This window comes from Neopsephotus bourkii, unplaced genomic scaffold (genome assembly GCF_033783945.1).
Source record: "Neopsephotus bourkii isolate Nb327-2 ecotype Australia unplaced genomic scaffold, CSIRO-AGI_Nbou_v1 NB_414, whole genome shotgun sequence".
NCBI lineage: Eukaryota > Metazoa > Chordata > Aves > Psittaciformes > Psittacidae > Neopsephotus > Neopsephotus bourkii.
In genome coordinates this window covers 64,053-77,157 of record NW_026900918.1, presented here as the reverse complement: position 1 = coordinate 77,157, position 13,105 = coordinate 64,053, and the positions used below count along the sequence as shown (strand labels likewise).

The window sequence follows — 13,105 nt, the reverse complement described above, 5'->3', positions numbered from 1 at the left end:
TTTGATCATATCCCTAACAGTAAAAAGTTTTTGAGCATGCACCTGTAATAGATGTATATTTATTTAGGAGTTATATGCGTATACCACACTGTACTAATATGTACATTATAAAACGCACAAAAAAAAAGAAAATTAAAAAAGGATGTGATAAAGATGAAATAAACATTATTTTTAAATCTAATTTATTAACAGCACAAAAATATTTTCTCACTGCAAGCTAACGTATAGACTGTGTTGCACACTCCATGGGGTATGAGAACTCCTCTTTGGAGATACTAGTTTAGCACACCTTCATACACAAAAATGTATGTCTGCAGGACATGTTGCATTACTCCATTTGAAAATGTGTTAACTTTAAAAAATGCTTTCCACAAGTAGTCAGGTTCTTATGATGTACATTGTGTTTAAATATAGTTGCTACTTTTAAATATATATTAAAGGTATGCAAGTTTTGCATATTTTAATAGGCCAAATCTTGAAATACTTGAAAAAATTCCACTTCAAGTTTCACTTTTATCTGACTAATGCATCAGTTCATTATTGAGGCTAGGATCCAGGAAAGAACTACTGGTAAGAGTAGTTCTCAAGAGTAACCTTCTGATTAAAGTAAGTGATATCATTCATGCATTTTAAAAGAAACAGCCTTTAGGATTTGACCCAATACCATAGCAATTCTTCATCAATTGTTATTATTTTATTCTACTAATGGAAGTTGAAGAGTGCTAAGGAGAAAACTGGCAATTCCAACAATGGAGGCTGTGTAATCGGATCAGATTTTGGGGCAAACACTATAAATATCACAGTTTAGATGTCTGGATGTTTCATGTGTGTGTTGTGAAAAGTATTCAGAAAATCTTTTAAGAAAATTACTCAGGATAAATACATTTCAGAATATTTCATTGAGGATTATCAAAAGTTGTAAGGGAAAACCATAACCCCTCTTTTTAAGATTGTAGAAATGTTTTAATGATGGGGAAATCGAAAGCTGTATAGTTTGTGGGAAAGGAAGGAATTGTCTCTGACAGGCTGTGGTCTGGCTGCACCATCCATGTTGAAGTTGTACTGCAGTTACTATTAGTATTGCTGCAAGTATGTGATGAGTTACACCTTTTAAAGTTTTTTTTCCTCATTTGTGCAGCTGAGCAGAGTTGCATGTGCTGGAGCACAGCCAACTTCAGGCTTGCAGAGGTGATGGAAAGATCTATCCCCAAATTATTTATTATAAAAATTGACTAGTCAGGAGTGAAATTCATGTAATTAAAAAACAATCCTTTCTCTATCCATTCCTTTATTCCTTCAGAAGAGAACGGGTGTCAAAGCATCTCTAGGAAAGTTATCTCAAGTAATGATGAAGCACCTTTATAATTGTATCCCTGGTGTCATGTAAAATACTAAGGCAGCTCTAAAAAGTAAGGAGAATTTATTCAGGTCATATATTGTCAACAGGGAGATTACCAAATAAATATTTCAGTCAAGGCAAACCTGATTTTTCTTCTTCTTATGAACTCTAAAACCTCCTCAATGTATATGTAGTATAACTAATTCCCACCAAATTAAATTGAGCTTACAAAGGGATAATAATTCTGTCCTATAAGGATTCTTTTTTAGAATGGTGCAGTAACAAATCATAGCTTCAAATGACATTTCACTTTGGAAGTGAAAACTTAATATGATATTAACATTCTCAGTGGATGGCAGGTTCTGTCATACTGTAATGCTTTTCTTTCATTTTAGAAATACTCTTGGATTAAAAGATCACAATATATTGAAATCAGGGAGTTCTTGTTTTTCAGTTCAACTTGTCTGAAAGAGAAATGGATTCTCTGAGTTGTATGTTGATTGCTAAGACTTGAAAGCATACTGTCTTCTATGTGAGATTATTTTATGGATAAACAGTGTTTTTAAAACTTTTGTGGTGGTGTGGCTCAAAGATCCTGCTGTTTAGTTAGCTGTGTTAGAGAATACACCTGTTAGTCACAGGTGCTGTGTTAGAATGGCCTTTCTTCCCAGGTACAAGCCAATATTGCTGTTAAAAGCTATCACTAGACTGCATATTTCACAGAAAAAAAAAAAACCAGTTTTATGGAAAGAGAAGGAGCCAAACTTAAGCCATGTATATGTTTATGTCCGCCAAGGCTGTTGAGCACACTTGCAAGCCTTTGACATGATGCATGCTATTTGCCATATCCCTGTAGCAGTGCCTTAGCTCTGGTGTCCTTTTACTTCCTCCAGACCTGTTTAAGCAAGTGGCAAGCTCCACTGGCTTCTGTGACCAGCGCCGGCTGGGGCTTCTGCTGCACGACTCCATCCAGATCCCTCGGCAGCTGGGGGAAGTGGCCTCTTTCGGGGGCAGCAATATTGAGCCAAGCGTCAGAAGCTGCTTCCAGTTCGTAAGTTCGTGCTTCCTTGCTGTTAATTTTCTGATTTGTGTTTCATGTTGAAGTAGCCTGTCTGTTCTGAAGAGAGCTGAAAATCTGGAAGACAGATTAGGGTACCAAGAGCTGTTTCATGGTAGTGTTCATTGGTCTATTAAACTGTTCCTTTGATAAGATTTATTTGAATTAGCCCGTTTCTCTGGCTGTGGTAGAAGAAGCCTAGATTATGTTGTTATCCAGACAGCAAATAGTTGTCATCATGTTTTATATTGTAGCTGAACCCTGCAAAGAGTTTAAGTCTTTGTTACAGCAGCTCCTGGTTTTACAAGTTTTTGTTTCCAGCAGTAGATCACCATTTATTGCTGTTGTGTAGGTGAACAGCAATGGTTAATCGAAATTTGGGGCATATACACACTAGTGGCAGCCAGGTGCTCAGGGGAGCGTAGGAAAGGAGCAATTGCCTGCAGTGCTGTCTAGGGATGAGGAGTGCTCAATGAGCTCCTTCCACTGCTTGAATGGATAATGCCCATTTTCTTTAAGGATTATTGAAAGAATTCTTGTCCTGTCTGTTGAGGAACACACAGCAAACTGGAGGCTCTTTTTCAAACTTGTGAATTATTTAATCTGGGAAGGAAGAGAGTTAGGGAATTATTCATCCTTATCCTAACCACCAGCAGAATGCACAAGATGAAGGCAGCTGCTTAATGAAAAGGTAGAGGAGGGGAGGTAATGTATGGTCTGTGATTAACTCTCAATGCATCTTCTGCATTACAATGGAAGAACTCCCATTACCTAACTGTCCCTGGGGGATTTTTTGTTTGGTTGGGGGCGGGGGAGTTGTTTGCTTTTTTGCCTGCTGCTCAAGTTTCATTATGTAGTGGTTTCAGTTCTGTAGTAAGCAAAACACAGCAAGGGTGTTTTTTTTTTTCGATGAATATTAATGATTGAAAGTCATCTTCTTGCACAGTGACTACAAAAAGAATCTAATTCTAAAATCGCTACAAACATCAGTTGTGAGGGGACATTTGTTGTATTTTTTAAACTTTCAGCAGATTAATTCGACAGGATTCACATTTGCCCTTTTCCATCACTCATGTCTTGATCTTTTATAATTCTAATATGTATTTGATGCCATTTCCAAATTGATGTTATATAGGACCATATAACCCATGCTGATAAATTCTCTGTAGTAATGTTGATAGTTGGATTAGACTCTGCTGTGACTTTCAAGCCTCCAGTTTCACGTTGAGCTTTCAGGTGACACCAACACAAAATGATGCTGCAGCAAATCCATGGTCAAACCTTGTTCGTTCAAATGACCTTCCTTAGAAATTAGGACTCCTTGAATCCTATCATTTCCCCAGGTGAATGGCAACAGTGCTAGGAACATTGTTGACAACCTGAGGAAAGTGACCTTGGAATCTAACAAAACCATGGTTTTTTTTGGAAAGACGGCTGCAATTCTGTGTGCTTATACAAGGAAAAAAACCAATAAAATTCATTGTGGTGGGGACATAAAACCAGTTTTTATGAAGTAGGAAGACAACCTTGGAATAAATGTTTATTTGAATACAATGAGTTTGCAACATTGTCATTACAAATGAAGACATGCCACTGAACCAAATACTGTACCGCTTCCAGCTGCTGGCATTTCTGGAAACAGCCCAAACAAGCTGGACACAACCTTTGATACATTCATAAATCAGAAGGTAGAAAAACATGAGGTTGCCTTCTCTTACCTGCACTGAAAAATAGGTTTTCTTCTTATCTGCAGTAAGAGAAATTGCATTCTTTTTTCTTCTAATTTTAACTTGCAGAGTGGGAGGGTGATTTCTGACCTGGGTTGTGGCAGAACAGACAGTCTTCCAGGAAGACCAGAAAGTGGGGGGGAGGCTTAGCTGAGGAGGGTGTCCTGGGTTCAGCAGTAGCAGTCATTTTTCTCCTTAGCTGGTGCAGTGCTGTGGTTTTGACTTTCAGCCTGGGAACAGCACTGATAACACCAGTGTTTTCAGTTACTGCTCAGATGTTTAGTCTGACCAAGGACTTTGTGAGTCTCATGCTCTGCCAGGAGGAAGCAGAGACAGGACACCTGACCCAAACTAGCCAAAGAGGTATTCCATACCACAGCATGTCATGCCCAGGATGTAAACTGGGAGTTACGCAGAAGGGCTAGTTCACTGCGGGGCTGGACTAGGTATCAGTTGGTGCTCAGTCAGGCTGGGTATTATCCGTCGGCGGGTGGTATCGTATTCACTTCCCTTGTTATTTCCCTTGTCATTGTTATTATTGGTGGTAGCAGTAGTGATTTGTGTTGTACCTTAGTTACTGGACTGTTCTTATCTCAACCCGTGGGAGTTACAGTCTTTCCGTTCTCCTCCCCGTTCCTCCCGCGGTGGGGGGAGAGTGGACTGCGTGGCTACCTTGACAACAGGGTTTAAACCACGACAGAGAGGGAATACAAAAATACATGCGAGGGAGCCCTAGGCAGAGGAGCAACATGGGGAGAACCCTCATGGAGTGAAGATAGAAGGAGCTAGGAGCGGAAAAATAACAGGCACCAGGCACCCTTTGGGAACACTGGTAAGAGCAGTAGTAGGAATAAGAGTGATGAAGGAAGCAGAAGGGTGGGTGGGAGGAGGCATGAAAGAAAGGAGCAGCCAGGATTGGAGATGTGGGAAGAAGTAAGAGCTTTCCAGGAGACAGGCACAGAGACTTCCTTCGAGTGTAGGATGGTGGTGCACGGAGGGCCCAAGGGTGCAGGGCCTGGGGGGCAGCACAGAGGTGCTGGGGGAGAGCAGGGAGCAGCCTGGGAAACAGAGCAGCTGGAGGAGCTGGGTGGCCAAGGAGGGCTGCACAGGGCTCCCAGTGGCCTCCTTTTAGGGGAGTGCGATAATTATTAAAAGTACTGTGAGGATCCATAGTTTACATGACTGTGTGGAACTAAATTAAGTCTTTCTTTGTACTCCCGTAGTGAGGAGTGCTTTTTCTTTAGGGTTTGTTTGGGTTTTTTTTTCCTTTCTGGTGATGATAAGCCAGCAATAAATTGCGGTCATGTCAGAGTCTGCAACACATGTGTGCTTCAGAAATGGCTCTCCCAGCCCTCTTAGGTTAGGTGCCCTGGCAACGGCCTTGTCTGCCTGCACAACAGAAGGAAAAAAAGGGATGTTTACCATTCTCTGCAATAACAGGGGAAATCTCTGGTGCTTTTCAGTCTGAAGTGGGAGCCCTTGGGAATGAGGGCTGAGGAGGAGGAGCTTCCCAGGCCAGCCCACTCCTGCCTGCGCTCTGGGTCCCCTTACCCCAGGATGCTGCTGTTGTCCTGGTGCTTTTCATCCCCCCCAGCACCAACTCTTACTTTCTATAATTGCCTTCATATTTGGGAAGGTGCTGATAGTAATTGTTGGGAGAAGTGCATTATGGGACTCATCTTTGCTACATGGGGCTGGGGGATCTAATTTGTGCATTGAGATTTTAAAGAAAAAATATTTTTATGCCAGAGGAAAGAGCTTGATCTAAGGACCATTTGAGGACTATGTAGTTCTGCCTGGGCTCAGACTGCATCAAAGCAATCTATAGATCCATGAAAAATTGTGTGAATTCAGTATTACTGCAGTGTGAAAGCACTTTCCTTTCAGCTCTGTGATGGGTACTCTTTTTTTTTTTTAAGTAAGCAGGATAGGGAATTGATATGGACTGAAGGACACACGCACTGTGTTTTAACCACAGTGGGAAATTATTAATATGCTTTCCTTGTATACTGTAAATAGGACTTAGGAATTCACATCACTGCCTTGGATGAGTTACTGTGACACCAGGGCTTTTAAGAAATGTGATGTGAAACCAGAGTGCAGCTGAGATGAAAATGTCTCTTTCTGTTTCTCAGTAAACGCTTGGATATTTGGTTCTTGGATATAAACTGCTTTAAGTATGCTTTCCTGCAAGGGTGTGCTTGATGTGACAAATGAGTACAAATGATCAGTGAAATTAGTACAGTTAATTCAAATTTGTATTTTAAACCTTGTTTCATTTCCACATTAACAGAGGAAAGTATTTTGGTATTCTGTTTTGTAGTCTTAAATTCTAGGTTTATACTTGATCAGTGATATGGCAAGATCAGCCTGTTGTTAACAACCACATAAATGTGTCCAAATCCAATGTATTTACTCAGGCAAATAAAAGCCATAATAGGAGCTTGTTAGTCCTTTAAGGTGGAGTTTGGGTATGGCAAATTCTGGGCCAGGACCCTGATAGTGGCTTTAGCCATAAATGCTGTGATTTGAATTGGTTGGGTGGTTGTTTTATGAAGGGTGTGTTTTGGGGTGGTTTTTTTTTTTTGTTGTTGTCATTGCCGGGGTTTGGGGTTTTTTTAATCAGTTAATACTGTGTACAAATACCTATATATAGTTATATAGAGGTCTATATGAAAATGTACAAATGCAATGTTACCCTTGAGGGACTCAATCTTTTTTTGGGAGATCCAGGCAGCTCTTTTTTCTGTTCATAGGATTCTTCTCCTTTGACTGATACAGGAGAACTGGCCTAAGGGAACCAGCAAATCCTTCCTCAAGCTGCTATGCTGTAAATGTCATAGAATCATAGAATAGGGTTGGAAAGGACCTTAAGATCATTCAGTTCAACCCCCCTGCCATGGGCAGGGACACCTCCCACTAAACCATGTCACCCAAGGCTCTGTCCAACCTTGCCGTGAACACCGGCAGGGATGGAGCAGTCACCCGAATGTCATAGAACAGCAATTTTGAGTTTGTTTCAGCAGGGGTTTGTGAACCTGTGCCTGACTCTTGGGGAGGCACTCTTGAAGAGTCCTCCAAGTGAACTGCTTTGGAGAGCTATTTTAAAATGGTTTAGGGGTGGGGAGCAGGAAGATGCTGTTTTTCAAGTGTGGATGATATAAAGCTGTACACTAATTCACTTCTGGGTTCATGGTTTTTTTATCTTATTACTCTTTTCCACAACACTAAAACGTTGACTGGAGTAGTCAATGCAATCAAGTGTAATGCAAGAGTGGATGACAAGGTTGCACAGGGTTTGTTCTGCCTCCAGGGGGACAGGACTGCTGTTCATGGCCTGCTCTGCATCTTTAACAAGTCATAAGAATCCAGTTCCCCAATTTTGTTTGTCCAAAATAATATTTACCTAAACTAACATAAAGCTTTCCATCGCAGATGAAAAAATGATATTAAACTAGCAATGTTAATTTATTTTCAGTTAATCTCCTACACTGCATGTAAACAGAATATAGCTCATCAAAAAATGTTATTAGAAATTTCTTCTACATTGTCTGATTTTGCCAAAAAATATGTTACATTGTTCATGTAAAACTGTGACTCTATTTTGGAGCATATTTTATATTATGTATAGATAAGGTTAATATAGCACAGGATATTTTTTTTAAAACCTGTAGCTGGAATAAGATGGGGGAAAAAAGCCCTGAAGATTTCAACTGCCAAGCATTGCATGAAGATGCTAGCACAACCCAACTTCCTATTCACCCATTGTTTCTGCAAAATAAATACTGAAAAACAGATGTCTGGAACATAATGAATTTGAATGTCTCCTATAATAAATTGTTACTTGTAAGCTGGAAAGGGCTTTATGAATTCTACTTTATGATTCACTCAGTTATTACCATAAAAATCGCAAGTTGCACAGAAATGTGTTCAAGAGAAGAACCGTTAATACTCTTTACAGCTTGATCTTGTTGGTTCAGATACAAACTGTATGAATTCAGACTTTTCCCCTTATGCAAAATCTTCAGCTGCTGCCTTTACCTGATTTAGAGATTATTAACAAAATTGCAGTAGCAGCTCAGGGAACAGTCAAGAACTGGCTGTCCTATGCCGTCTGACCCTGACCAGCTTTCCTCCACCTGGCTTTAAATCTTCATGTAATATAATTCGGAACCAGTTCTGATACATTTTAATGCACTTAATCTCTCTGAGCACAGGTTTCGTACAGCCAGCACGCGGAGCTCTGGGTAGGCAGCTATTGGGGCTGCTGGCAGTCGGCAGTGACTGCAAAATTAAAATAGATCTTTGGGTGTTACAGAAAGTCTTTCACACTGCAGCATTTCCCTTGCAAATTTAAAGCCGCTACAAGTGGAGAGCAGTGCTTTGAGCAGCTCATTCTTATTCTGACTGCAGCTTGCACTGCAGCATTTCTGTACACTTCATGGTTCTTTATTAGAAATGGCATATTAAAGAGATCCTTGAATTTTTTTTGAGGCTTAGCGGACCTCTGTGTAGAAAGCGTAATGTTCTGCCAGTGTAGTTCCTGGCTCACTGAGTGAGCCCCAGAAAATCTCTCCCCAGCCCCTGTACTGCCCTGGCTGCTAGCTGAAGGACAGACATCTAGATGATCATTTTTATAAATACACCTTTCTTTTATGAGAGCTCTAGATTTAATTTTGTTGAATCCACTGATGATCTGCAGCAGAACATGGTGTCTGGTGTTCCAAACGATTTCTGTTGCCAGTGTTGACTGGACTGTATTGTACTTTTGATTTTCTCCCTTTTTCTTTGGAAGGGTTTCCTAAATTCTGTAGCATCATGAAAAAACAGAGAAGTGGGATTTAATGCAGAAGCCTTTAGAAATATTGCAGTGTGTGGAAAACAAAGCAAAGCTAAAAAGATTATTCTATTTCATGTCAGACCTGTAGTTAATATTAAATCATGAGAGACTTTATCAGGATAACTCTAGATATGTTGTGGTTTGATGGCTTTACCCCAAACATCCAAAAAGGATGCATATGACTGTATTAAAAATCCTTATATGTGGTTCTTAAATGCAGCGATAGGAGTCTGTAGATGGTTTCCCAAACTCGTATTTCAAGAAGAAAGCCTTGACCAAAAAAATCTCTTTGTTTCTAATTAACCAGAATATTACAGCAGCATTTAATGCATTGCATTAAAGGTCATTTTTAATACAATGCATTATTCAGGAGATATCCCCTTGTTGGTTTGTTTAGGGGTTTTTCCACATCTTTCTTGTGGCCAGGGGTTCTGTCTAGGAGACTGCATTTTTCTCAGTCTTCAAGTATTGATCAGTTAATATGTTTGTCAAGATTATAAACAGTGCTAGCTTTAAAAACAAGCAAAACCCACAAACCCAACAGCAACAAACACCCCACCCCCTCCCCAATGTATTTTCCCTATAGTGCTCTCTCCTTGATAGCGGTTGTGATATTTTTCCTTCAAATTAGTGCCTAGCGTTTTTAGTTCAGTAAGGTTTTAGCTGTTCTATACTACACTCAGATTTCTTGAGAAACTGGAAAAGCAGCTGAGGCTAACTGTAAAAAACTCCAGTACTCAATCCCCTATTCATCTTGGTCCATGTACATGATACATTAATACTTATTATTTATTTAAATGCTTCAAATAGGTTTGGAACCACAAAGGAAGACAGACTGCCTTGTGAAGTTTGAAATACAAAAGACTGGCCCACTGAGGGCTGTGTTTGAAAGTCCAAACTAAAACAGAGGATTTAAATATATTCAGCCCATAAATATGCTGCTTCTGTTGGGTAGAATGGAAGGAAATGTCTCAGGGAATTTGAATTAGCACGTAGTGGTGGTTTAGAGAAATGGAGCAGGTTGCTATCCTGCTGCATCACTTGGGCTGTTCCCTGTGCAGACCTGTCCTCCTCCCTCCTGTCCTACCCTTAACTGTTTCCACCTGATCCATCACCTCTCTTTCAGTGTTGAAACCAGCTCCCAGGTTCTCAGATAACCACTTTTATGCTGGCTTCTTACCGCCCTGCACACTGGAGATACATTCTCCATAAACACTTGACTGTCACTTCACTGTTTTCCTTAAAACCCCTTTGAATGTTCTTTGCCTTTATTCTGCACTGTTCTTTGCAGTGGCTAGCCTGACCTCTACCCATGCAGATAGATCACTGTTGTCCCCCTTTGCCTTGTGTTTGTTGTCCCTTTGCTGTTTGTTTTTCCATAGTGTATGTGCTGCCAGGGAGGGCTGATACAACAGTTTTTGGTGTGTGCATGGTACCCTTTGCAATAGGATTGAGCTCTGTGATTGAGCTGCCTCAGAGTTACCATCAGAGAGATACCTGAAATAATCACACTGGTTAGGATGTGATAGGAAGGCAGCAGAGGAACGGGGCTGCCAGGAAGTGTCCCTAGGCTCTTTGCTGTTTGGCAAAGAGGTGAAAGTGGGAAGGAATAGAATTTAAGGCTAAATCATTTGTATTTTGTGGGACAAGACTGTGTTGTGTTTGTAGGCAGTGACAAGAAATTTAGAGATGATGTGGAGAGAAGAGTGATTTTGAGTCATTTAAGGAGGCAGAGTTCACATGTTCAACAGCAGGCTTGAGAAAGGATTTGAAGTATATCCTTATGTCTTTTGAAGAAAGATCAGTGTGATAATGATGTTAAGGAGAAAGGAATTTTGATCAAAAGACATGCGATTTTTAGGGCTTGGATGACACAAGCTGTTTCTAAAACAGGTGAGAAGCAATGCTATGTGGGTTTGGATCAGAGAGACAGGAAACATGAGATCACGCATGAAAGGTGATGCTCTAAGTGAATGATTTTCTCTGTGACAGAGTGTATGGTAGTGATGCCTATTGTAAGAGGGAATTAGAGATCTGAAATGCTTGTAGTAGTTTCAGTTCCTGGCTTGGAGGCAGGATCCTGGAGATTATTTTTATTTTATTTTATTTACAAATGGCTGGATTGGGTGAAAAGCTGGACAGATATGGAGTAGGCAGGAAGCAAACAGCTTGAACTGTTAATTAACTGGTAGTAGTTAAATCACTTGTGCTCATCCTCTGTCTTTCTCCCCCTGTGTTACAGGCCAACAACAAACCAGAGATTGAAGCAGCCCTTTTCCTGGACTGGATGAGGCTGGAACCGCAGTCCATGGTGTGGCTGCCTGTCTTGCACAGGGTGGCTGCTGCTGAGACGGCCAAACACCAAGCAAAGTGTAACATCTGCAAAGAGTGCCCAATTATTGGATTCAGGTACAAACTCACTCCCTTTCTGCCATGTGTACAGCTGCATGGTAGATCAAGAGCTCTGCTTGTTTCCAGACAAATCAAGTGCTTGATTTAATGCATTTTGTTCAGGGAAAAAATAACTGTGATGGGACATGAGGGAGAATAACACCTAAACTGAGTACAGTGATGCAAGAGTTGATGAGGACAAAAGTCATCTGTCAGTTATGATATGGCACTTCCTCTGTGTCCCACTCTTTCCGTGCCTCAACTAAACTATTGGTGGACTGAACAACTAGAACAATTTGCTTTACATTCAGTGTCCCATACATGCAGTTACATTTTCTGAACTGGATCCTAATGAGTTGCTTTCTATCATTGTATAAAGCAGGAAAATGCCTTGAAAATTCACAGACTGTAAAGCTACGTGTGTGTTTCTCGGAGAAAGAATGTTGTTGGTAGAACATTAACCTGGAGTGGGGGAATGTTACTGGTCTATTTAAACATCTGGATCAACACCATGGTTACTATGGCAATGAATAAGTCACTGTGTTGTAAAATGGCTGTGTGTTGGTATGCCTGTTGAGAATCCACTTAATGGCTAAGTAAATACTCACTTTCAATTATGCCTAGACTTGTTTTATTACTTTGCTTCGCAACAGCTGCTTTGTATGGTTTCTGTCCTTTTTATGCTAGGTCATCTTTTACCGTTGTCATTTGTCCTTCTATAGTATTGTGTTGTTTACAAAGAACTTTCTGTAATTTTGTTTCTAAAACCCAGATCGACAACAGGAGCAAGCAGTACCACATAGAAAAGCCATCATTTTGCTTTAACTGGGAGAGTATGAATGTTGCTTTTATGCATGTAATGGGGCAGTACTTTCTAGTATGCAATTTCACAGGCAGTGGGAAACAGGGGAAAAAAAGGTTTTTCTTTGATTTGAATCCCAGTTCTCTTCAGGGAGGCTGTTTCTCTAATCACCTAAATTCTTCTCCTCTTGCTTTTATTCCTTTGAATATCTTAACTGGGAAATGATAAGTTTTACTGAGGAAGAGGTAGGGATGAGAAGTGAGCAGTTCAACACATCCACAAGGTCTAATTTTCCCATTCCCAGATACGGTTTATGAACTACTGAATTACTTACACAGTTTTATATAAACAGCTGAAGACCAGTAGGTGGAATTGAAAAATGCAGCACTTGGAAAATCAAAGGATAGCAAGTGAATGGATAGTCTGTAGTGAGCCTCGAGAACTCGGGAAGTAGACACTGGATCTCTGTGTTTGCATCTAATTTTACTTGACTGATCTCATCTGTCTCTTAAATTTATATAACAAATCTATTATCATGATAGTAGAATCTGTCTGTTGCAGATTTTTTCTCTGGCTTTGCAAGCCATTGAAACCCTGTGTACACACTTGACAAAAAGATACTGTATTGGAAGGCTTTTAGAAAGCTAATACTGTATGTCTCAGTGCATGTAAAACAATGTTCTTTTGAGGTCATTGTGACTGAACTGCTTCGCGTATTTGGAACAAGGTAACCCTTATGCCTCTAGCTCTTTCAGGCACTTCAGCATAGCAGATACAGCAGTTTAACCTCACAGAGCTGATGAGGTTAAATAATGGCCCAAAAGTATGTCTGGAGTTTTGCATGGATGGAATGCCATACAGGAAAATTGTTTTGTTAGAGGTGATAGAAAAGTCACAAATTCCTGCCTTGTATGCAGCAGTAGGGAGTTTGTTGGAGTGCCTTGTTGAG

At 40.3% G+C, this 13,105-nt stretch overlaps 1 protein-coding gene across 15 annotated transcripts in view; it reads left to right on the top strand.

Moving 5' to 3' along the window:
- The window catches only part of DMD (dystrophin), a 745,980-nt gene that overhangs the window by 690,029 nt on the left and 42,846 nt on the right, over nucleotides 1-13,105 (top strand). For all 15 annotated transcript variants that reach the window (XM_061349397.1, XM_061349396.1, XM_061349395.1 and 12 more), the window contains 2 exons: nucleotides 2,233-2,390; nucleotides 11,206-11,372. In XM_061349397.1, coding sequence (XP_061205381.1) covers nucleotides 2,233-2,390; nucleotides 11,206-11,372 — 325 coding nt within the window. The remainder of the gene's footprint in view (nucleotides 1-2,232; nucleotides 2,391-11,205; nucleotides 11,373-13,105) is intronic.